The following is a 23,251-nucleotide window of genomic DNA, read 5'->3' as shown; positions in this document are numbered from 1 at the left end:
CTAGCAATTCTTCGTCGAAACACTTCCTTCTTCGCAAAACTTCTTTTGACACACCATTGAAGACCACAAATCGATAAACTTCAATAAATCCGGAAAGAAACCTTTGACGAAAACTTTCAGCTGTAAAATATCGATTTTTCGTCGAAAAACTCGAATTTTTGCAGTTTTCCACTCAAAAATCGGCTGAAATCTTCTCAGAATTCTCAGTTGTTCCTCTGAACGCTCACAGAACCCCTTGAAAACCAAGTGAAAATTGTTTTGGCAATCTTCAGCAGAAAATTATCGATTTTTCCTTGAAAAACTCGACTTTCTGCAATTCTTGACTTGAAAATCCTTCGAAACTCGATGATTATTCTTGCACACTATTTCGAATCGCTTCCCACTCTTCTGCTATCCTTCCAACGTTGCTATCAGCAAGGTTTCCGACGAATTCTCGAAAAATATGACACGACCCAGGTAGCACCCAGACTCACTGTCGTTCTCGAAAACAAGTGGTATCGATTTTTAATGATAATTCGGCACGATGCAGCTGGCAACCAGACTGAACGCCCTTTTTCAGTGAAAAACCGACAAAAACGGCGAAGAGACGGATCGGAACGAAAAAAAGAACGGCAAAAATCAAGCGAGAAAATGCAACGGAGCGAGAAGAAACGGCAGCGGTTCGGCCCCCAAGTACGCGAAGTTACTGAGGAGAAACGGGGAAAATTGCCAAAAGAAGATCCCCGGTTCGGCCCCCAAGTAATGTATTTGAAAAACTAAAGAAACACTATTCACTCAAAAACCAATGTAACCAAAGAGACGCAGAGAAAGACTATTAGAAAGTCCTAATCTAGCACTCAAAAACCTAGAAACCCTCACTCAAAAACCAATGTAACCTAAACACTCAAAAACCAATGTAACCTGAAAGTAGAAGACAGCAAAAACACACTGTATTCTATTAAAACAATATTTATTGATTTTACTCAATAAAACTCTTAAAACCTTTGTAACAATGAGCAACACTTTAACGGGTCGTCACCGATCGTGAGCGAACACCAGCGAAAACTAAAGAAAACATGATAATTGCCGAGAGAGAGAGGAGACGCGTTTTGGCGAGCACACAGTTTCGCGCGCAGATACAGTAATCCACACCTCTCGCACGTGTGAGCGGGGGAGATTTCTTTCCTTTAGACTTGGAAAGAGGAATTTAAAAGAGAAAACACGGTAGAATACCGTACTAAAACAATTACAGAATTCGCCCTTCTGATAATTGACCGTATTGTAAATTATTGGAGACACAAAAGAATACCGTTAGGATATTATTAAAAGAATATAAAAAAGAATCTCCGCCCCTTTTTCATATACCTCCAGCGTCATCAAATGACATGGTGAAACAATGAAAATGGAAACATGGTGAAAAACATACTTTTCAATTCATCTGGATTACGGTATGAAAAAAAATATGCACATCCTTAATTTGGTTTCGTACATACGGAAGTTTTCAGAGCTCTCCATCAACAGATCGAACGTAAAATTCAATTTGCGCATAGTTTTCGTATTTATTTTGTCACCTGCTATTTTGTCTAGCTCAACAACACTTTAACCAGATTACAGAACCCATGGAGCGCCATAAGAAAGAAAAATTCAGTTGGAGCAAAAAATATGTCGTCGGTTTCTCCTGATACTGAAATAAAAACAATTCAAGAAGTTTCGCAAGTCGTCAAGTGAGTTGCCTTTTTTTTTTAATTTTTTGAGTTCATTGAGTCTGTAAAAAATTGACCTTTCAGTGGCATCGGTTTTCATCTCCAACAATTGAACCTGTTTCTAAGCTTTTTCTCAATTTTTATCAACATTTTTCATTTGCTTATCCTATCTAGGAAACATATGAAAGCCACTTCCACGAATATAATTTTGATTGGTATATCAATTAGTGATATCCTGATTATGTTGTCTACAGTATACAAAAATTACGGAATGGTGGATCGAGAGAACTCGGATTGTATGACTACTGATTTTCGATTCAAAATTTATATGGATATTTTTGTTTGGGGAATTAACACCTCCTTTCGAAGATGTGGATGCTGGTTGGGGGTTCTTATGGCGACAGTGAGATATTTAATTGTGAAAAAGGTCACTGTAAGCAGGTAAATACAGTAAATAATTTTTTACCATTTCACAGCTTTCCATTTCGCAACCGGACGTTCTGGAACTACTCATTTTCCAAACAACAATTTCTACTGTTTATAGGTACGGTAACTGGTCGCAAGCCAGCGTTGGATGGATTATGATACTTGTTGTTTTTGTAGTCTCCGGACTACAAACTACCTTCTATCAATCTAGATGGATTGTTGTGGAAAATCGATTCGTGCCACTGCCACTTATGTAGTTTTTGGAACTTTTAAACTGAAAAAAATCAATAATTTCAGCTACGCAGACTTTCAGAACATCTACAGTAGTCCACAATTTTCTGTGATGCTCTCTCCATTTTCACATCTGATGAACAGATTGTGATGAAATCATATCTGATGGTAGATGCGATATTGACAAAGGTAAAGAATAGTTGTTGAGTCATGTAAAATGTGTTTTCCTAGATATTTTAACCTTGTTTATAACTGAAATTGAGTGAAAACAACAAGCTCGTGATTTAGTATAAGCAATCAAAAATTTCGTCACTTCCTCTTCAATTCTTGAACTTTCGAGGAGGGAAATATGATTTGCTAGATATATAATTGAATCCTATTTGATGAAATGATATTTTAGAATAGTTATTCTGCGAAAAATTGAAGAAAATCAGAAATAAGATCAGGCAGAAACTTTTGGCTTTATTAAGTTAATCAGGAAACGTTATGATTCACAAATTCAAATTTTTAAAGATCAATTTGGAATCAATTCGAATTTTAAAGTTCGGAAACTTCGAAACTCGTAGATCCAAAAATTTCAGTTCCTTCCAGGTATCGCCTTCTCTGTCCTCACAATTCTTTTGGTCCGATTTCTTCAAAAATTGAAACCTTCTGTAAATAACACTGGAAGAAAAAATCAGGAATCAACTGAAGAAAGAAGGACTTGACTACAAAATTGATCGTTTTTCTATCTTTTACATTCTTTCTAACTGAAGCTCCGCTCGGAGTTATTTATTTGGTGAAAGTGTTTTACAGGAGAAACGATCCAATCAGGTAGGACTTCAAATTTTTATTTGAAAATTATTAATTTACCTAATTAATTTTCAGCATTCTCTCAACAGACTTTGTAATCTATTTCACACTTCTGGTGACAGTTAATTCAATTTTACATCCGATTTTTTGTGTTTTCATGTCCAGTCAGTACAGGAATACAATTCGAACAATGTGTGGAGTCACCAAAAAAGCCAAAACGCCAGTGAAAAATAAGACAAGTGCTGTTTCAGTTCAAGGAATTCAAATGACATGATTTTCTGTGTTTCGGATTTTTTTTCTATTTCTCTACTAAAAAATTAACAAAAAAATAAATAATGATCAATAAAGTACACAAAATACTTTGATTTGAAAAAAAACTTATTAAAATGTTCGTTGATGAAAATGAATGTAAGATTTCAATGATTTCACAAAGTGTCCACTTTGGCTTTTCCTTTTTTTTTGAAGTTTCAAAAAACGAGATACCGCAAAATTCAGAAAACTCGGGAATTCAGAAAATCAATGATTCCAGTCTGATAAGAATTACTTGAAAACAAATTTTTAGTTTAAACGTTCATTTATTACTCGAAATCACATAACGATTTCACAAAGTATCCACGTCGGCTTTTCCGGCGACGACGTTATTTTCAATTCCACATTCATTGACTCCACGACGAATCTTGAAGAATCCGTTTTCTCCCCATTTGGTTCCCCAGGAATTGGCGATGAGCCAGTATGGAATTCCGTTCTGAGTTCCCCATCCGATGATCTTGATGGCGTGTCCTCCGAGAAGCCTTCCTGCAGTGTGTCTGTAGACTCCGCTCTTGTACTTGTACATGTCCTCGTACATGGTGAAAACGCCCACGACTGGCCCATTAGTCATGATTTCGGTTTGGATGGCACTAACAGTCATTCCAACATAGTAGGCTGAGGTTCCTGAAAAAAGTTAGTTTTAGAACTTTTCAAAGTGTTACTGCTTATCAAAGTTCTTGTCTTTTGCGTATTCCGTATTGTATTTGGATTGACAGCTCAAAGCGCATTTCGGGGTCACGGCTTTAGGACATCCTGCAGAGTTGCAGAATTGGTATGGTTTGCAACCATCTCCCTGGTAATCTCCCCCAGTGACAACTCCATTGGAGACCCATCATCTGAGAGCCTGGATGGAATATCCACCGTCACATCCATAACCACAGTATTTCCCACAGCAATCAACCATATCCATTGGGGAAATAATTGGTTGTCTTGCTCCCTTGGTCGCAATGCAAATACGGTCAGAAATAACCTCAGCAGCACCGAAAGCCCAGCATGATCTACAGTTGGCTTGATTACGGATGAGCTTGATGGACTTGCATTTTGGCCATTTGGTACGAGCATCGAAAGTTTCTGGGATGGTGGCAAGAACAGTGTTGACCTCAGTGGCACGGATCTCATCGGAGGGGGGGAGGAGAAGCGTACTTGACATTCATCACACGGGACTTCATGAATTCCTCGGAGACATCGACGTGTTCAGTGATGAAAAGGGATTGGACAGAGTTGACATAATCAACCAAAGCTTTTCCGGTGAGGGTTTCAACGAAGGATTGGTGATCGATTGGAACGAATGCAAGAGTGACTGCAAGCAGTGCGGCAAAGACAAAGGCTTTCTGAAAATGAGCATGTAGCTGTCAAAACATTTTAACAGTGACATAGCTGCTTTAACTATAATATAAAATATACATAATATAAAATATAGAACTCTTAAGACACAATCTCTAAGAAACTCGAAAACACCATGGCAATGGAAAAATTCAAAATGGTCCTGGGAGTCTGATATTGTATGTGGTGGGTATAGGGGCAACTCTAAGACTTTTGACCATAGTACCCATAGGCCACGCCCCTCCTGGCCGCTATATAATACCGTAACCCATGTAACTGTAAATGCTTACCATCATTGTTAGCAGAGTGAAAATATGCCTTTTTTTTAGAACTAACCCTTTTTATACTAAATTCTTCCCTCATATCAATCGTCTGATCTTTCGACTCTCCTCTTGTTATTGGCCATCAAAAAGCTCTGTTTTGTTGGTAATTTTTCGATTGTAGCTGTTTTAGAAAAGCACCGAACCCGGAGTTTGTCTGTAATAACGAAAACAACAGGGCATTTGTACTTTCTAGACTTTCTTCATTTCAAAACGAAAAACGATGAGCTGAGTAGAGGTTATGATATTTATAATAAGAGCCATACAAGATTACTGTGTTTTTGCATTATCTGGTAGACTGATAAACAATAAAGAGCATAACAAATTGGCTTTGAATAACATGTGAAAGATTGATAAGGAATAATGGTATAAAAAAGGATAGTCCAGGGAAAAAATATATCTTCCCTCAACAATGATGGTGAGTATTAACAATACAACGATGTTTATATATTTATTTTCATAAGGTTCTCGTTCTTCCCGTACTGCTTGCAGTAACTCATGCATTCGTTCCAATCGATCTGAATTCCCAAACTCTTACCGGAAAGGCTCTTGTCGACTATGTCAACTCTGTCCAATCCCTGTTCACCGTTGAACACATAGATGTTTCCAAGCAATTCATGAAGTCCCGTGTGATGGATGTTAAATACGCTGATCCTCACCCCGGTGATATCCCTTCTGCCAAGCTCAACATTGTTCTTGCCAAGAAGATCCCGGATACTTTCGATGCTCGTCAATAATGGAAAAACTGCACATCCATCAAAATGATCCGTAATCAAACCAACTGTGGATCGTGCTGGGCTTTTGGTGCCGCTGAGGTCATCTCCGACCGCATTTGCATTGTGACAAAGGGAGCCCGACAACCAATTATTTCCCCAACGGATATGCTTGATTGCTGTGGGGAATACTGTGGTTATGGATGTGACGGTGGATATTCCATCCAGACTCTCAGATGATGGGTCTCCAATGGAGTTGTCACTGGGGGAGATTACCAGGGAGATGGTTGCTAACCATACCAATTCTGCAACTCTGCAGGATGTCCTAAAGCCGTGACCCCGAAATGCGCTTTGAGCTGTCAATCCAAATACAATACGGAATACGCAAAAGACAAGAACTTTGGTGAGGTTGCACTTTCCAAGTGCAAGTGATTTTAAAACGAGCTATCATTCTTTTTAGGATCCTCCGCCTACTATGTTGGCCGGAACTTTTCTGTTATCCAAACCGAAATCATGACTAATGGACCAGTTGAAGCTTCTTTCACAGTCTATGAAGACTTCTACATTTATAAGAAAGGAGTATACCAGTACACGGCCGGAGAGGTTCTTGGAGGACACGCCATCAAGATTATCGGATGGGGAACGGAGAATGGAACTGATTACTGACTCATCGCCAATTCCTGGGGAACCAAATGGGGAGAAAACGGATTCTTCAAGATTCGTCGTGGCGTCAATGAATGTGGAATTGAAAATAACGTCGTCGCCGGAAAAGCCGACGTGGATACTTTGTGAAATCGTTATGTGATTTCGAGTAATAAATGAACGTTTAAACTAAAAATTTGTTTTCAAGTAATTCTTATCAGACTGGAATCATTGATTTTCTGAATTCCCGAGTTTTCTGAATTTTGCGGTATCTCGTTTTTTGAAACTTCAAAAAAAGGATCGGAAAAATTAATTGAAACAGAGAACATCCATATCAGAGTTATTCTTACAGTGTAACCAAAATAGCAATCATGTCATTTGAATACCTATTGTATATTGAAATACTAATTTTTATTAGAAAACCTTCTGGAATCATATCAAAATTTTTATATTCGAATGTTAAAAGAAGCTTTTTAATTCTGTAACCAAAAATAAATATTAAAATTCATCTCTTCTAGAAATTCCCGTTGCTCTGCATCCCGCCTTTTTTCCTTCACATATCACCTGATGAATTATGAAGGAATCTTAATGTGAAAAAAGGGGCGGAGTATCCTAGGGGCATATCTTGGTGATTTTCTTTGTGCCAATTAGGTCGATAATCAGATGTATGAAATATCATTTACGATTGCTAGCTGAAAAATGAAATTAAAACTTTTTTGTGAACATCCGGTTAACTTAGAAGCTGTTGGAGTTTTTTAAAATAAATTTTGGTCAGAAGAGAAAATATAGGGAGATTGTTGAAAACGACGACAAAACACACATTAATTTCTACTGATTCTTATCATTTAACTCTTAAACTCTACTCTCCCTCACAGCTCAAAAATTGTTTTTCGTTTTCAAATTGAGATTTTGCAGAAAGTACACTTTCCCTGTTGGTCAAATTTTGTAGAAATTAAATTGTGAAATTCCGGTTAAGATGCTTTCCTGAAACAGTTAGAAATCGACGATCAGAATTTAGTAGGAAGAGCAGAATAACAAGAAGAGAGTCGAAAGATCGAACCGGAAAAAGATTTGGTATAAAAAGGGGCAGTTCGGGAAAGAAGGCATCATCTCGATCAACTAACAACAATGATGGTAAGTAGCAGTGTGTCCTTTCGACACGACTTCGAGAAATTTTTCGAGGAATTCCTCGAGGAATTTTTCGAGAAATTTTTCGAAAAATTTTCGAAAAATTTTTTGAGACGATTTCATTTTGAACACTAGCTAGCTCGGCAGCTAGGCGTATTATACGTAAAATTATGAGAGGAATCTGGTATCGGTTGCCGAGCAAGAAAACTAACACAGAAAAAGTTATTTTTTGGAGCAGAAAAAACCATACTTGCTAAATCCCGGCCCAGCCCGGGTAGACCCTGGCTGCGGCACGGGCCCGGGCTGGAGAAAAATTTTCCGCCTATTTTATGTGCTAAAGTGGCTTTGATTGTGTTAAGCTTGAAGAGAGCGTTCGAATGGTGGTAAGATGAACTTTCTAGCATAAAAATGAACCAAGTTATGATGAATGGAAGTTTTAGTGGCTCGGGACGTCTTCAGGATTCTGGGCCAGTACGTATTCTGAAGATCAGAAGGCTATCTCTCTTCTGAAATTTTTTTCAAGGAATTTCTCGAAAAACATTTTTCGAAAAAAACTTTTCGAGGAATTCCTCGAGGAATTTTTTTCGAAAAATTTTTTTCGAAATTTTTTTTTCGAGAAATTTTTGTCGAAAATTTCTCGAAAAAGGCATTTCTCGAGAAATTTATTCTCGAAAAGACACACTGGTAAGTAGTAAGAATTCTCAAGAATCTACTTTCAGTTTTTTCAGAAGATGTTTGTCTTTGCCGCACTGGTGGCAGTCACTTTTGCTGTCGTCCCAATCGATCTGAAATCCGAAACCCTCACCGGAAAAGATCTTGTCGATTATGTCAACTCTGCCCAATCCGATTTCATCACTGAGCATGTCGATGTTTCCGAGGAATTCATGAAGTCCCGTGGGATGAATGTCAAATACGCAGCTCCTCACTCCGATGAGATCCGTTCTACCGAGGTCAACAATGTCCTTCCTTTTATCCCACCCTCCTTCGATTCCCGTACCCGATGGTCCAACTGCACATCTATCGAAATGATCCGTGATCAAGCCCAATGTGGATCCTGCTGGGCTTTTTCAACTGCTGAGGTCATCTCCGACCGCATTTGCATTGCTACCAAGGGAACCCAACAACCGACCATTTCCCCAACCGATATGCTTGCCTGCTGTGGAAATTCCTGTGGTGACGGATGTAAGGGAGGATACCCAATTCAAGCTTTCCGATGGTGGAACTCCAGAGGAGTGGTTACTGGAGGAGACTTCCGAGGATCTGGATGCAGACCATACCCATTTGCCCCATGCATTTCCTGTCCTGAAGAAAAGACCCCAACGTGCTCCTTGAGCTGTCAATTCGGATACTCAACAGCCTACGCTAAGGACAAGCGCTTTGGTTAGTTGTAACATTTTGAGAAACTCTAAAGGTATTGTAAATTTAAGGAGTATCCGCATACGCTGTTGCCAGAAACGTTGCTGCCATCCAAACCGAAATCATGACTAATGGGCCAGTCGTGGGCGCTTTCACCATGTACGAGGACATGTACAAGTACAAGAGCGGAGTCTACAGACACACTGCAGGAAGGCTTCTCGGAGGACACGCCATCAAGATCATCGGATGGGGAACTCAGAACGGAATTCCATACTGGCTCATTGCCAACTCTTGGGGAGCTAACTGGGGAGAGAACGGATTCCTCAAGATGCGTCGCGGAGTCAACGAATGTGGAATTGAGAGAGCTGTCGTCGCCGGAATGCCCAGAGTTTAACTTTTTGAAATCATTTTTGTCCACTAATTAGCAATAATTCGTAATAAAAATTCAATCATTCCATGTCTGAATTAGTAAAATGAAATTTTTGAGCATTGAAGTTGGAAGACTGAAATTTTTTCCAGTTGGAAGACTGAAATTCCGAAAAAACTGATTTTTCATGAACCGCTGAATCAAACCTTCGCTTCCAATCCAGTATTTTACTAAACTCCTGCCTGAAATTTTCAACGAAACAAGATGTTCTCTCTTCTGGCTCTTATCATGAAATTCATAAACTTCACTCTTCTAGCAGCTCACCACGTGTTTTCGTTTCGAATTGGAGATTCTGCAAAAAGTACAAATGTCCGGGAGTTGAACTTGTAAAAAATGAACTGTAACTTCAGGCGAATTCCGAAACTGATAAGCGTAAAACAAGAGGAAGAGCAGAACAACATAAAAACAGTCCAATGGCTAAAAAACTGCTGGTCACCTATGATCCCTGTGAGTTAACTAGTTAGAAATATCTCAATCGGACCCAATTTTTTATCTTAATTGTTTTGTTATTCCACTTTCTTCTTATGACACCACCATACCAATTTGACTGGGTAGATCCAAAATTATAGGTTTTTTTTTTTGAAAATTCTGATGTCTGAAAAGTTTTTTTCCCAATTTTGATTATTTTCCTATTGAAAATGGAAAAAAGCAGTTATGAAGAGTCAATTGAAAATGTGCAAATTGTTTTGATGTAAGTTCAGAAAATTGAGAGAACTTTAGGAATTTTGTAACAATTAGAGAGCAAACTCTGGAATTCTTGAAATTCCAGCGCTTGCAAAGAATTAGGGTTTTCCAGTTGGAAGACTGAAATTCCGAAATTTCAGAAACTTAAAAATTAGGAAACTCATCAACTTTCAAAATTTGTGATCATAACTTTTTCTTTCCAGGCGTCTCGAAAACAAAACATTCCTCATTCATTTCGTCCTCAACCTTTTATCAATCGTTATCAACTTCTTCCATCTTATCGTTCTCACCCAAAAAACTATGCGAACATCTTCTATAAATATCCTAATTAGCGGAATCGCAATTTGTGATCTTTTTACAATGTTCACATGGGTTTATAAATATTTGAGTTTGGCAGATTTGGAATACCCCGAGTGGTAGTTTTTGGAAAACTTTTAAAAATATTAAAGGTATTTTTTCAGCATCACAGCAACTTCTTTGATTAAAATTTACATGGACGTCACTTCCTGGTCTTCTCAGTACCACTTCAGACGGACTACGTGTTGGCTGGGAATTGTAATGGCGAGTATCCGTTATGTAATTATGAGCAGAATCTCTGACGTGAGGTAAATTTTCGAAAAAATCGTCTAAAAATTCTTCAAATACAATTTTCAGACATTTTAAATGGGCGGATCCAAAAATGGGATATATTCTAATAGTAATCGTATTTGGATCTAGTGGAGTTCTAACGGTGATATGGCAATGGGAATGTCAGGTTGTCGAAAATCGTAACTATTCGCTTGTGGCAAAGTATGACAAATTTTTGAAATTAATTTTTGAAAGGAAAATTACTTTCCAGCTGTGCCGAGCATCAAGAAATAAACGGTAACTACAAGTTTTCTGTAACTTTGAGACCATTTGCAAATCTTGGGCATTATGTGATAGTAAGGACATATTTTATATTGGATGCTACACTGTCAAATGTGAGTGTCGATTTACTTTTTTTCAAGTTTCATAAGTTGAAAATTTTCTTGAATTTCATAATTTATACTTTTCTAACTTCATTCAGTTTACCGCAAATACTATAGAGCGCCACACAAGTCGTTCACTTTAAGCTCATATAATTCATTTCCTATAAAAGATATCAAAAAGTGGCCAATTGGCAAAATTTTTATCGTAATTTCATAAAATGTTGCCAATTTACCGCTTTTTGATATCTCTCACCGGATGAGTTGACTCAAGTTGGGAGTTAGGATGGCGTTCTATTAGAGTGTTTACGGTGCATTTAAAATTTACAGTTCATCCCATGCATCGCATTTCCAACTCGACTTTTCTTCTTTTTCGTCAAATTCAAAAAATTAATGAGACTCGAGAAACCATTCGAAGAAATAGTACAACAACTGAAGACAATGAAGAAAAGTATGTGCTCAGTGTAAAATTGATCGTTTTCATAACAATCAATTTTTTCATTGCCGAAGCTCCGATCGGAACAATTGCAATTCTGAAAACTTTTCTGGAAAGAACTGATAAGTTATTGTAAGTTTCCAATTTAAAAAAATTCTTGTTTTTTTGTCTGGTACTGTATTATTCTGATTCAAAAAACAGGAGCTGTGTAAGCAACGCTGGTGGCCGTGACCGAAGATTCCACAGCGACATTTACTGTAACCTAAGAATATATTTCTGGGAGCATTTTTTTCTTGCTTTTTACTGTTTTAGGTTACGATAGTTGTCGTTGTGGGAATTTCGGCCAACGCCACCTGTGTTTCTCTTTCACAGCTCCCATGTTTGTAACAGAAAATATAAGTTTCTTCAAAAAGAATTTCAGTCGATTTTCCTCGGACCTCAATGTTTATTTTGTTATTGTGGCAACGTTGAATTCAATATTACACCCGATATCTTGTATTTTTATGTCTAGCCAGTATCGGGAGACATTGAAATCAGTTCTTGGAGGAAAAAGAAAAAGTATAATTTCTGTGCAACCCAGATTGAGCAGTTTTGTGTCTACTCCGGCAATGTGTGTACCATGATCATACTTGATGATATTATCCGAGAATAATGTTCTTTTTCCAATTCCTTCTTATAGTCTTTGTTTTTCATGTAATTCAAAAGAATAAATAAATACTTTCTATTAAATTGGTATGTAATTTTTTGTCTAGTACGCCCACCGTCACACTTGGAAAAACAGAAAATTTTCAGTGAGAAAAACAAATTACAGAATCTAAACTCAATTTTTTTCGGTAATTTTTTAGTGAGTAACAAAACAATTGTTGTGCTCATTTTTCTTTTTCTCTATTTGGAAGTAAAAATATATGGATTCTGGAATTCATGGCTTTCAGAACTTTTTGAAGTAGGTGTTTCGAAATAGTCGCGAAATGATTAGTTCTAGAAAAATGAAAAATTGATTAGATGATTTGGGACATTTCGCAACTAGTTGGTCTAGAGCGACACGTTCTAGAACCGTTGCGAAATGACCAGTTCTAGAACGCCCGGTTTTGAAATGTACAATCGATTACCGTATTTTCAGCCACATTGCTCATCATCTACACCGGGCAAACTTCATATGCAGTTTCATTTCTGTAATCATCAATATTTTTCATTTTATAATTCTATCAAGAAAATCAATGAGAACCAGCTCCACCAATGTGAAAATGATTGGAATTGCAATTTCCGATATTTCCACAATGCTCAGCACAATTTATAAACATTATTTTCTAGTGGATGTTGAGAGCCCAGAGTGGTATATTTTGAGAATATGTGAAAAACTTCAACAAATTTCATAGTTTCAGTGTCACCGCTTCTGTACGGTACAAGATATACTTGGATCTTTCGGCGTGGACATTTCAGGATCATTTCCGACGGTGTAGCTCTTGGTTAGGTGTTCTAATGGCAATTGTTAGACTTTTCGTTATGAAAACGATGCCAAATTCTAGGTTTCATTTATTTTTCAATTATAAGACTTTGAACCTCTGTTTCTAGGTACGGTAACTGGTCAAAACCAAAAACTGGATGTTTTTTCACATTATTGGTTTTTTGTGTCAGCGCAATGTTATCAATATTTTTTGTCTCTAGAAATCAGATTGTGGAAAATAGAGCCTTCCCATTGCCCTTAAAGTGAGGTTTTAGATTGAAATGTTTTGCCAAATTCAATTTCCAGCTGTGCCGAATACCAGGACATCAACTCAAGACCTCTATTTTCTGTAATTTTAACTCCATTATTTTCATCTTCAAATTTCCTTGTTCTACGTATTTTTACCATGTTCGATGCCATTGTGACCAAGGTACTGTAGGTGTCACATTCCTTATTTCGGTGGAAAATAGTCGTTCTTGTAGTCGTGAAAAAAATTCGAAAATTCAATTTCCAGCACTTTTTTGACATGAGGTTTCAAGACAAATTGAAACATTCTGGAAATTCTTTAAACAAAAAAAGTTTATTTAACAAATTTTTCAGTTCATCCCTTGCATTGCATTTCCTTGTCTTACTGTATTTCTGATTCGAGAATTACGAAAATTCCATAATCGAGTTGTTATGAATGGAAGAAAACAAAGTGCCGTTATTGGGGAGAAAAATGATATTACAACGAAATTGATTGTTTTCATGACGTTTGCATTTTTTATCGCTGAAGCTCCATTGGGAACTATTTATTTAGTAAAAGTGTTTTCCGATAGAGATGATGAGATTTTGTAGGTTTTATCATTGGTTTTCTGAATCGATTTTTTTTTCAGCTTATTTTCCGTTGACATTATTATCTATTTTGTAACATTGAACACATTAAACTCAATTTCACATTCAATTTTTTGTATAATTATGTCCAGTCAGTATCGAAACACAGTTCGCGAAATTATGGGAATTCAAAGGAGTGCGAAATTATCAACTGCAAGAAATAAAACCAGTGTAGCTTCTGTACATGGTGTTAAAATGAATTGAATAAAGAATTTCAGACATATTTGAAAGACAGAAAAAAACGAAAAGAAACTCAAAGATTTCAACATCATAAAAATGCAAATATCAGATAGTTCTATGTTCAAACCCCCCAAGAACTTTTAAAAAACCTTTAATTTTTATGTCATAAAAACTAGTAAAAAGTTATGTTTGGTTTTTAAAGGTGGAGAGACAGGAGATTTTACGGGGGATTTTTGAAGCCAGAGTATGCATTCTACCGTAACGGTGTACAACGCTTAATGTCACTCTGCGTACAGCTGTCGTCCTCGCCTTTATGTATGCAATCAGGCGGCAACTTTCTCTTTGCCCGCGTAGCTCAGTCGGTAGCGGCGCCGTACCCTCAATCATCGCCCCCACAAGTTCAACTCCTCGAAGGGCATATTTAAAAGGAATTTCGAGAACATTATTTTTTCATGTCTCCCCATCTTTAATGTCACTCTGCGTACAGCTGTCGTTCTCGCGTTTCGGGCGGCCTAATGAGCCGCGTAGCTCAGTCGGTTGCGGCGCCGCACCCTCAATCCTCGCCTCCACAAGTTCCCCCTGCCTTTGAGGAAAAACTCGAATTTTCTTGAACATCTCGAAGTGCCAGTCAGATAAATTTTTTTCAATTTATTCGTGCTACGTAACACAAAAAGTCATATGATTTTTTTTGAATACCAAAACAGAACAGGTGAAAAAGTTAGTTTCACTGGTCGTGCCGTTTGACTCAGAGGTTTCACCAATTTTGGAATTACAAGTTGGTGTATTTTGTTTCCAAAAAATACTGCTGAAAATGAATCTCACCTTATATTCCAATACAACACTTCTGGAACCACCGAGAACTTTGAAAGAACGTTTTTTTCTTTTAATTTTCGTCATGTTCTCAACTTTTCAATTTTTGGCAGGCTTTGTGACAAGCGGGTAATTAGTAATTTTTAGTTTTAATTTTACAAATTTATTCCAGAAACTTATCTGGAAAACGTTTCCTCATTTCTGTCTTCTTATGACTTTTATCCCTATCACTCATATGGCATTCTTGATTGTCAATACTTTTCGAAATCTTCTTTTTACTAGTAAACTGGGTGTAGACGAAATTCTATGGAGGCTTTTACCAGTTATTATAACCTGTTATCCGATTTTATTTTTTCCACCCGTCCCATTTTGCATAACAATGGTTTATTCCATTTTTCTGAATATTAAGATGGCGCCAGGAAAACATTTATTTGGGCAAAGAGCCACAAAGTAAGATTTTCGAAATTTTGAATTTCTGAGTTTCTGAAAATCTGAAATTCCGAATTCTTCTGAGTTCATATGTTTTTTCAGGAACAAAATCCTGATTGTCATAATTGCAATTTTTTCGGGAATCTATTATATTCGAAATAACAGAGGCGAACGGTGCCTCGTAATTTCTATCAATTTCGATGACCACCCTTCCTTGGTAAGTTTTTTTTCCCTCAATTTTTTTAAAACAAAAATGACTTTTCCAGCAACTAGACATGCTAAAATACCTACCGGTTCTCATAACAACTTTGTATTATTCGAGGCGCTTATACTTTTTCAAATCCGCCAAACGGCCCATCAAAGTTTATACCACGGAATACATCAGAATGATTTATATTGCATTGTTTCTTTTGGTTTTTTATGTGAGTGTGAAAAAGTCAAAAAATATTCTTACGTCTGATACTGTATGTGTAAAAAATGAGATATTTTCAGGTTTTAACACTTCCACAAATCCTTATATCTTTTCTCACTCACCATACAAATTTTTATTCATATCCAACTCGTTTGTTGGGATTCCAAGAATCGTGAATTTTGAGTTATATGTTCATTTACGCAGTTCCTCTGGCAAAATCCCAACGAGTCATAAAATGGTTTAATAGGATAAATATTCATCCAAATGGTTTTTGAGTAGAAATGATTTTTTCGTGTTCCTTCTTTTTCCTTTGAGCATTGTTTTTATCAACCTAATTTGTCATCATTGTTGAACTTTACAAAAAATCAAAAACTTGTTTCTTTGTACCCAATCTTCCCATTTTGCCTGACGATTTGTCATCATTTTTCTTTATCATTCCGCATACTGTATAAAAGTATTGCTTCGATCATCACACAATCCAAAAATGATTATTGTTTTACTATTATCGTTATTCATCTTCACGGACTCTTTTAGAATCCTGGTATATTCCCCAGCGTTTGCCGGTAGCCACACAAATTTTATGGCTAGAATTGCAGACACTTTAACGGAATCTGGACATAATGTAACATTTTTGTGCCGATTTTCGATGAGGCTAGAAGTGATCAATTGGGAGTGAAGCTTACGAAAAATGTCATTGTCATGGAGGTATTAATATTGAAGTATATATTTTCCAGAAGTTTGAGATACAGAAAAGATCACCAGTTCAAACTTTGCTGATTGTACTATTTGCACCATTTCCTTAGTCGATCTCTTTTTGATAATTTTCCCAGGAAACAAGATAAACTGGCTTAACATTAACATTAGGTCCCTATGATTCGAAATTTCCCCCTATGATTCGAAATTTCAGAAAAGCGAGGAGATGAAACTGGACCCTATCACGGTTGACAACATAACTGCAACTTACTGGCATATCACTGTGAATTCCAAAGGGGGTCATTCACTTTTCGAACCAGTTCACAAGCTAACTGTACAAAGTTGTCGAAGCCTGTTCAGTAATTCTGAACTCCTAGAGACTTTGAGAGCCCATGAATACGATGTTGGAATAGCCGAACCATTAATGACTTGTAGTTTGGTACTTTTTAGACATCTGAAAATAGAAAAAGTGATCCTGGCTAGTTCCTGTCCAAATTATGATTCTGTAATGGCAGCGATGGGTGAGCCAGCTGATACAAGTTACGTGCCTTGTAAGTTTTTCTTCTTGAATGTTCAGTTTCTGATTTTTTCAACTTTCAGCAATATTCTCAGAAGTTTCTGGAGACCGGATGGATTTTGCGGATCGTCTTGAAAACTACGACATGTATAGTTTTATGATTGAACGATACAGTCAAATGTATGATGATGAAGCAAAGGTGTACAGAAGGTTTTTAGGAGAAGACTTCCCAGATTGGAGAGAGTTGATACCTGATGCATCTGTACACTTTACCAATTCCATTCCCTACTTAGACTTTCCAAGACCATCAATTCGAAAAACTATTGACATCGGAGGAATTTCAGTGGATCTTGAAAAAATTCAATCGGAAACGTTGAATGGAGATTTTGACAGGATACTGGACTTGCGAGAGAAAACAATGTTCATTTCATTTGGGACCCTGGCAAAGTCCAGTGAAATGCCCAAAAATTACAAGGAAAATCTGCTGGAAGTTTTCAAATCCGAGCCAAATACAACATTCATATGGAAATACGAGCATGATGATGTCAGATTTGCGGAGAGCTTGGAAAATTTGGAATTAGTAAAATGGGCTCCACAAACAGCACTTTTGAGTGGGTTTATTAATTTCTTGGATTCTGAAATTGTGGAAAATTGCAGATGACAAACGATTAAGTGCATTTTTGAGTCATGGAGGATTGGGAAGTACGATTGAAACGGTCTTTTTCGGAAAACCAACCATTATGGTAATTTAAGAAGAATCAGGAACTTAAAAACTGATAAAAAATCGAAATATTATATCAGAAAAATCTGAAAATATAAAAATTGATATCCAATCAAAAATTTGATCCTTAAACTTATTTTTTCAGGTTTCAGTATTCTTTGATCAATCTCGCAATGCAAATATGTTGAGTCGCCTAGGAACTTCAATAACTCTTCAAAAACCGATTTGGGAAATTTCGATAAATTAAAATCATGTTTTCATCAAATTTTGCACAATGACAGTTTTCGAAAAAATGCTGAACATGTGGCAGATGTTATACGAAATCAGCCAATCAAGCCAAAAGAGTTGGTAGTCAAGTATACGGAATTTGTTGGGAAGTGAGTTTAAAACTTTTGAATTAAAAATATTTATAATGATTTTCAGCTACGGACCATTCCATCATATGACTCCATACAGCTTAAAAATGCCCTGGATTCAACGATATGGATATGATGTGTTGCTTTTCAAGATCGGAGCAATTCTAGCTCCCGTAGTATTATTGGCGGCTGCTTTCAAACTTTTCCTAAGACGATTTTTTGTTTCAGTTGTCAAAAAGAATAAATAACGAAATGAATTGAACTTTTCTTGATAAAATATGTGAACAAAAACTACCAATATAAAATTGGTCTCATCAAATATAATTTCTTTTTCTTCTTCTTACACTAATTTCCACATTCAAAGATCAACATTTACCTACAAACTAACGTCGTCTATCAAATCAAAGTATTCTCTCAATGTGAATTAGAATGTTGTGTTTTCTGTCTTGCGTTATCATTTTGATCCTTTGATCTTTCTCTACTATCAAGTACTTTTGTATAATAGGGATTGAAAATTCCTGAAATTACCTAGCAAATGGACTCCTAAAAAAATATATGATTAACACATAACTATGAGTATAACGCAAAATATTTCAAGTTCCAGGACTTCCTGGAAGCGGAAATTCGTTTTTGAAAATCGCTGTTTTTGCACTGAAAATGCGATATTTGGTACTGAAACTGATGAAACTGGCCAGCGGATTCTAAAATTTTCAGTGGTGTTTAGATAGGTTACCACTGAGCAATCCTAAACATTTCATCAAAATCTGAGGTGATGAGGTGTCATGGTTCCCTTGTAACAATATTTTCTCCCTTTCGCTTTCACGGACTCTTTTAAAATACTAGTATATTCTACAGAGAAAATTTGGTCCAGTGGGGGCTGACAAACATCACCTTGGTAATTTGACATACTATAATGACAATTTGAGAAAAGATCTGAAAATATAAAAACTAATATCCAATTGAATATGGGACCTTAAATTAATTTATTGACTTCCCAGATTGGAGAGAGTTGATACCTGATGCATCTGTACATTTTACTAATCCAATTTCCTACTTGGATTTTCCAAGACCATCGATTCAAAAATCTATCGGTCACCTATGATCCCTGTGAGTTATCTAGTTAGAAATATCTCAATCTTAAGTTTTTTGAATTATGTGAAATTACAGATGACAAGCGAATGAGTGCATTTTTGAGTCATGGAGGGTTGGGAAGTACGATTGAAACGGTCTTTTTCGGAAAACCAACCATTATGGTAATTTAAGAAGAATCAGGAACTTAAAAACTGATAAAAAATCGAAATATTTTTAAGATCCCAATATTCTTTGATCAATTTCGCAATTCCCACATGTTGAGTCGCCTAGGAACGTCAGTAACTCTCCTGAAAACTGATTTGGGAAATTTGGACAAATTGAAATCAGCATTTCACAAAATTTTGCACAATGACAGTTTTCGAAAAAATGCTGAACATGTGGCAGATGTGGTACGGAACCAGCCAATCAAGCCAAAAGAGTTGGTAGTCAAGTATACTGAGTTTGTTGGAAAGTGAGTTTCAAATAATTGAATAAAAATAGAAATCTGAAATAATTTTCAGACACGGACCATTTCACCAGATGACCCCATACAGCTTGAAAATGCCCTGGTTTCAACGACATGGATATGATGTTTTATTGTACAAATCAACGTTTTATCTTCTGCCATCTTTCTTATTTCTTGCGTCATTCAGGAAATTTGTTTTTTCTAGAAATGAAATTCCAGCCAGCCGATAAACTGATTACAAATAAAACATTTAGATGTAGCTTACGAATGTTTTTAAAGTTAAATTTAGAAAGAAAAATCAGGAGCCAGAAGGCGTCAAAATGCAGATGAAAAAGTTGTTTCTTGTTTTTTTTTCATTTTAGCTAGCTAAATTGTCCAAAAATGGAAACCGATATATTCCGATTCCCCAAAGTCAATGAATCTCTTCGTGTACAAAGTTCAACAATGCCAATTAATGAATCTATAGATTTTATGTGCTTTTACACACTATTTAGTGTAATCTTGTTCCTAGATTTAGTAATTAGGAAGAAAAACATTATCACCAATTTTTTCCCTCATTTCTATCAATTATCTCTGATTACTTAACTAGATTGATAAGCCAGATAATTAGGATAAATATAAATCCTGATTTGGCATTTGAAAGTTTTTCGAACTTCGGATTCATTGGATTCTGAATAACTAGCGTTCGAATCAAAGCAATACTGAAACTGAGCCACGTGGAAGATCTTCGAGAAAATTCTCGAAGTAATTTTAGCAAAATATCCAGTAAAACGGAAAAATAAGAAGTTCCAGACAAACAAGAAACTTCCAAGTTCTCATAATAGTTTTTAATCTTCTGCTCAATTATATAAAATTGGGAATACAAGTCCGATAATGCTAGAAATAACAAAATAATATTTATGGAAGATGATCTCATAGGTTTTCGGGTTAAGACTAGAATATGAAACGAATTTATTAAAATACATCCAGCAGCGATACGAATTTCGAATTCTAGAAGAAAATTCACAAAATCACGGAGCAAAGTGTAAAAGGAGCATACGAATAAAGATTCTGATTTGAATTCGCAAACAGACATTTTTTCGAGTTTTTTTTTGGATTTAGTTCAAGTTCAAAAACTTTTCGTTAAATAGATTTTTGTAACAGAAAAGCCTCTCAGTCCGCAAATCGTGTTATAATGACTCAATTTATAGTAGACGCTGAAATTGGTTTGTTTTTCAGTATAGGCAAATTGAATATTAGTAATAGGGAAATAAATTATAGTTATGTATTTTGGAACAAAAATATGTATTAATTTTTTTGGTATTAAAAAAATATTAAATTTATATTAATCAAAGTTGAACTTCTTATTTAATTTTCTCTTTTTTGTATGTTCAAACAAATTTAATTGCACGGTATAAAAGAGAATATAGATAATATTAAACTACAGTTCAAAAGCTTTTTGCCGAATTCGATCAGGTATGCCAATTGTATCGCTTCAATTACAAAATTGACGCCTTAACCTTGTTTAGTTTGTTTCAAATTTATAGACAAGCAAAAAATGCTAGACTTGTAAATTTACACCGTTTTTGATGAACAGAAATGTCACTGTATCAACCAACAGACAACCATTTATTAGAATCAAAGAAAAGTATCACGGAAGAAAAACCAATTTCCGTAGTCTATATGTTATGCGTATCATCAAAAAATAATCACAAAACATTTCAACCATCTTTTATATTCATGCCTTTCAATAACTCAACTTCATATATACACTACGCTGAAAAAGCTAAGAATATTTCCGAATTCGGGTTTTTCTTTACCTCGATTTTTTGTGCCGTTTTGATCTATTTAACAAACTTCGAAGTGACTAGGGATTTCGGAAGTTATAAACATCTCTTTTTAATGTTTCCAGTATTTGGAATTATTTTCGCCACTCTCGAAATGATTTTGTACCCGGTATGGTTTTGTTGAGCTTCAAACTCAATTCCGTTTTTACTGAAAAGCGCTGAAAAGTCCCATTTTTTGTCAGATAATCCAAACTTACTATTTTCCAAAACACAGGTTACTTTTAGAATGCCTTTTCTCACAATTCTGGTTATATTTTCTACTCCACAAGCCGCCCGTTTCAGTTGAGCCAAAACGCGACTAGTTGGCTGCTCGTTTCCTACTCGGGCATCTATTCATCCACAATTTCAAACTTGGCCGTTCAATTTTTGTACAGATATTGGGCGATTTTTGAGTAAGCGGTTTGATAAAACTGAAATGTTAAACTTGTTCAAATTAAATTTTTTCAGTGAAAAAAAGATTTGGATTTTTAAAGGATGGAGATTACTCATCTGTATGTTATATTCTATTTTATTTGGCTTTCAATGGGGACTTGGAACTTATTATTTCGACCAAATTGATGATTACTCGAAAAACTATTTCGAATTGGAAATGATGCAAAAGTTCAGTGCGGATTTTTCCAACATTTCTGGCTTAATTCTAGTGGCTTATGATTCCAATAGATCCATCAGATGGCGAAATGTTTGCTGTACCATTAATATGACATTCATCATGTTATTCCAATACAGTATAATCATGTACTGCGCTATTCGTATGTACTTTGAGATGGAATCAAAAGTGCAAATCTTGTCTCCTGCGCTTAGGAACTTGCATAGGCAGTTCTTTAAGACTCTTGTTTTGCAAGTGGTCACTCCAACGGTAACCTTGTTTGCGCCAGTAACTGTATTGATCTATCTACCACTTTTTGATCTACAACTTGATCTACCATTTGGAATATTTCTATCAACTTTATCGATTTTTCCTGGTACGGATGCAATTATTGTGATGTATGTAGTACAGGACTACAGGTTGGCCATGAAAAGTGGGTGACAAAATCTACGACGAATTTTTTATAATTAACTTTTTTAGATATGGGCCAAAAATTTACTGGAAGTATAATTACTTGGGCGAATAGTCCAAGTGCCACAGTAGTACCAGTAGCAAATTGAATTTTTTTTTCGTGAAAAGTAAATTATGTCATCTTGTCAATAAATAATTTGAATATTTTTCAGAACATTTTTTGTAAGATTAAAGTATAGATTTTGCTTTGAAAATAACGATTTGAGTCTTCCTCAAATGTTGTCTAGAATTTCTCTAAAAAATCTTTTTATCATCGTCTGTTTGTGTATTTGTATGTCCTGATAAAATGTTACTGATAATGTGATAAGCATTTTATCAGTTGACCACCTTTTGATATCATTCACAGTAACCGAGATAATTGAGCTTAAAGTTGACGGTTCGGACCTAGTTCTAAACGAATACAAATCTCCAAAATTCAAATTTCGCGCTCAAAAGTGACAGCCAGACAGTACAGGCGGTACTGTTTTAGTACGGTGTGTGTGTGATGTGACAATACGGCAGATGTTTTATGGTTACGATTCACAGAGAGATTGCTCATCCTTAACCCATCTGCCGAGGGGATGTGTGACGTCACAAGGTCACGGTACTCTCAAATGGTACCGCCCGTATTGCCTGTATGTATGTCACTATTTGAGAGCGGGAAATTTGAATTTTTAGATTGTGGGGGGCGAGATCTACACCGAATTCGGAAATTTTCCAGTTTTCGGAGGGTATTTCAATTATTCTAGATACCGGAATCTATTTGAATGACAACACTCCATCCTGTCAACTTTGAGCCGATATATCTCGGTTACTGTAAGAGATATCAAAAAGTGATAAACTGATAAAACATTGCTGATATTATGCTTAACATTTTATCAGTTGACAACTTTTTGATATCTTTTACAGAAACCGAGATATGTGGGCTCAAAGTTGACAGGATGAAGTGTTGTCATTCAAATAGATTCCGGTATCTGAATTCCACCACATTGGAGCTTCAG

General features: G+C 36.0%; 10 protein-coding genes across 10 annotated transcripts; 8 read left to right on the top strand and 2 right to left on the bottom strand.

The window, feature by feature from the left end:
* Positions 1–1,641: 1,641 nt before the first annotated feature.
* On the top strand, positions 1,642–2,365 carry CBG17824 (the record flags this gene model as incomplete). Its single annotated transcript, XM_045238494.1, has 3 exons — positions 1,642–1,703; positions 1,767–2,123; positions 2,227–2,365. The coding sequence occupies 3 exons, from the start codon at positions 1,642–1,644 to the stop codon at positions 2,363–2,365; spliced, it is 558 nt and encodes a 185-aa protein (XP_045100808.1).
* A 1,367-nt stretch (positions 2,366–3,732) lies between these two features.
* On the bottom strand, positions 3,733–4,815 carry CBG17829 (the record flags this gene model as incomplete). Its single annotated transcript, XM_045238493.1, has 3 exons — positions 3,733–4,064; positions 4,302–4,582; positions 4,676–4,815. The coding sequence occupies 3 exons, from the start codon at positions 4,813–4,815 to the stop codon at positions 3,733–3,735; spliced, it is 753 nt and encodes a 250-aa protein (XP_045096311.1).
* A 680-nt stretch (positions 4,816–5,495) lies between these two features.
* On the top strand, positions 5,496–5,820 carry CBG17828 (the record flags this gene model as incomplete). Its single annotated transcript, XM_002648869.1, has 2 exons — positions 5,496–5,501; positions 5,548–5,820. The coding sequence occupies 2 exons, from the start codon at positions 5,496–5,498 to the stop codon at positions 5,818–5,820; spliced, it is 279 nt and encodes a 92-aa protein (XP_002648915.1).
* Positions 5,821–5,844: 24 nt separating this feature from the next.
* On the top strand, positions 5,845–6,462 carry CBG17827 (the record flags this gene model as incomplete). The annotated part of the gene is made up of 3 exons (XM_002648868.1): positions 5,845–6,007; positions 6,116–6,199; positions 6,257–6,462. The coding sequence occupies 3 exons, from the start codon at positions 5,845–5,847 to the stop codon at positions 6,460–6,462; spliced, it is 453 nt and encodes a 150-aa protein (XP_002648914.1).
* Positions 6,463–8,297: 1,835 nt separating this feature from the next.
* Positions 8,298–9,316, top strand: CBG17826 (the record flags this gene model as incomplete). Its single annotated transcript, XM_002648867.1, has 2 exons — positions 8,298–8,946; positions 8,994–9,316. 2 exons carry the CDS (start codon positions 8,298–8,300, stop codon positions 9,314–9,316), a joined length of 972 nt encoding a protein of 323 aa, XP_002648913.1.
* Positions 9,317–10,333: 1,017 nt separating this feature from the next.
* CBG17825 lies at positions 10,334–15,740 on the top strand (the record flags this gene model as incomplete). Its single annotated transcript, XM_045238491.1, has 16 exons — positions 10,334–10,449; positions 10,495–10,638; positions 10,688–10,822; positions 10,872–10,995; positions 11,379–11,548; positions 11,838–12,026; positions 12,537–12,749; positions 12,799–12,942; positions 12,989–13,123; positions 13,167–13,290; positions 13,461–13,693; positions 13,736–13,913; positions 14,896–15,173; positions 15,318–15,369; positions 15,419–15,574; positions 15,645–15,740. 16 exons carry the CDS (start codon positions 10,334–10,336, stop codon positions 15,738–15,740), a joined length of 2,487 nt encoding a protein of 828 aa, XP_045100807.1.
* Positions 15,741–16,048: 308 nt separating this feature from the next.
* CBG17823 lies at positions 16,049–18,099 on the top strand (the record flags this gene model as incomplete). The annotated part of the gene is made up of 6 exons (XM_045238490.1): positions 16,049–16,222; positions 16,472–16,808; positions 16,858–17,385; positions 17,432–17,517; positions 17,685–17,872; positions 17,919–18,099. The coding sequence occupies 6 exons, from the start codon at positions 16,049–16,051 to the stop codon at positions 18,097–18,099; spliced, it is 1,494 nt and encodes a 497-aa protein (XP_045096310.1).
* A 771-nt stretch (positions 18,100–18,870) lies between these two features.
* On the top strand, positions 18,871–19,618 carry CBG17822 (the record flags this gene model as incomplete). The annotated part of the gene is made up of 4 exons (XM_002648863.1): positions 18,871–18,958; positions 19,019–19,104; positions 19,162–19,394; positions 19,444–19,618. 4 exons carry the CDS (start codon positions 18,871–18,873, stop codon positions 19,616–19,618), a joined length of 582 nt encoding a protein of 193 aa, XP_002648909.1.
* Positions 19,619–19,965: 347 nt separating this feature from the next.
* On the bottom strand, positions 19,966–20,463 carry CBG26835 (the record flags this gene model as incomplete). Its single annotated transcript, XM_045238489.1, has 2 exons — positions 19,966–20,264; positions 20,352–20,463. 2 exons carry the CDS (start codon positions 20,461–20,463, stop codon positions 19,966–19,968), a joined length of 411 nt encoding a protein of 136 aa, XP_045100044.1.
* A 644-nt stretch (positions 20,464–21,107) lies between these two features.
* Positions 21,108–22,360, top strand: CBG17821 (the record flags this gene model as incomplete). The annotated part of the gene is made up of 4 exons (XM_002648862.1): positions 21,108–21,323; positions 21,440–21,606; positions 21,662–22,233; positions 22,281–22,360. The coding sequence occupies 4 exons, from the start codon at positions 21,108–21,110 to the stop codon at positions 22,358–22,360; spliced, it is 1,035 nt and encodes a 344-aa protein (XP_002648908.1).
* Between the last annotated feature and the right edge of the window lie 891 nt (positions 22,361–23,251).

The sequence above is a fragment of the Caenorhabditis briggsae genome (genome assembly GCF_000004555.2).
Source record: "Caenorhabditis briggsae complete genome, chrV, whole genome shotgun sequence".
Classification (NCBI taxonomy): domain Eukaryota; kingdom Metazoa; phylum Nematoda; class Chromadorea; order Rhabditida; family Rhabditidae; genus Caenorhabditis; species Caenorhabditis briggsae.
The sequence above is the reverse complement of the archived record's forward strand: the minus strand, read 5'-3'. Positions and strand labels throughout refer to the sequence as shown.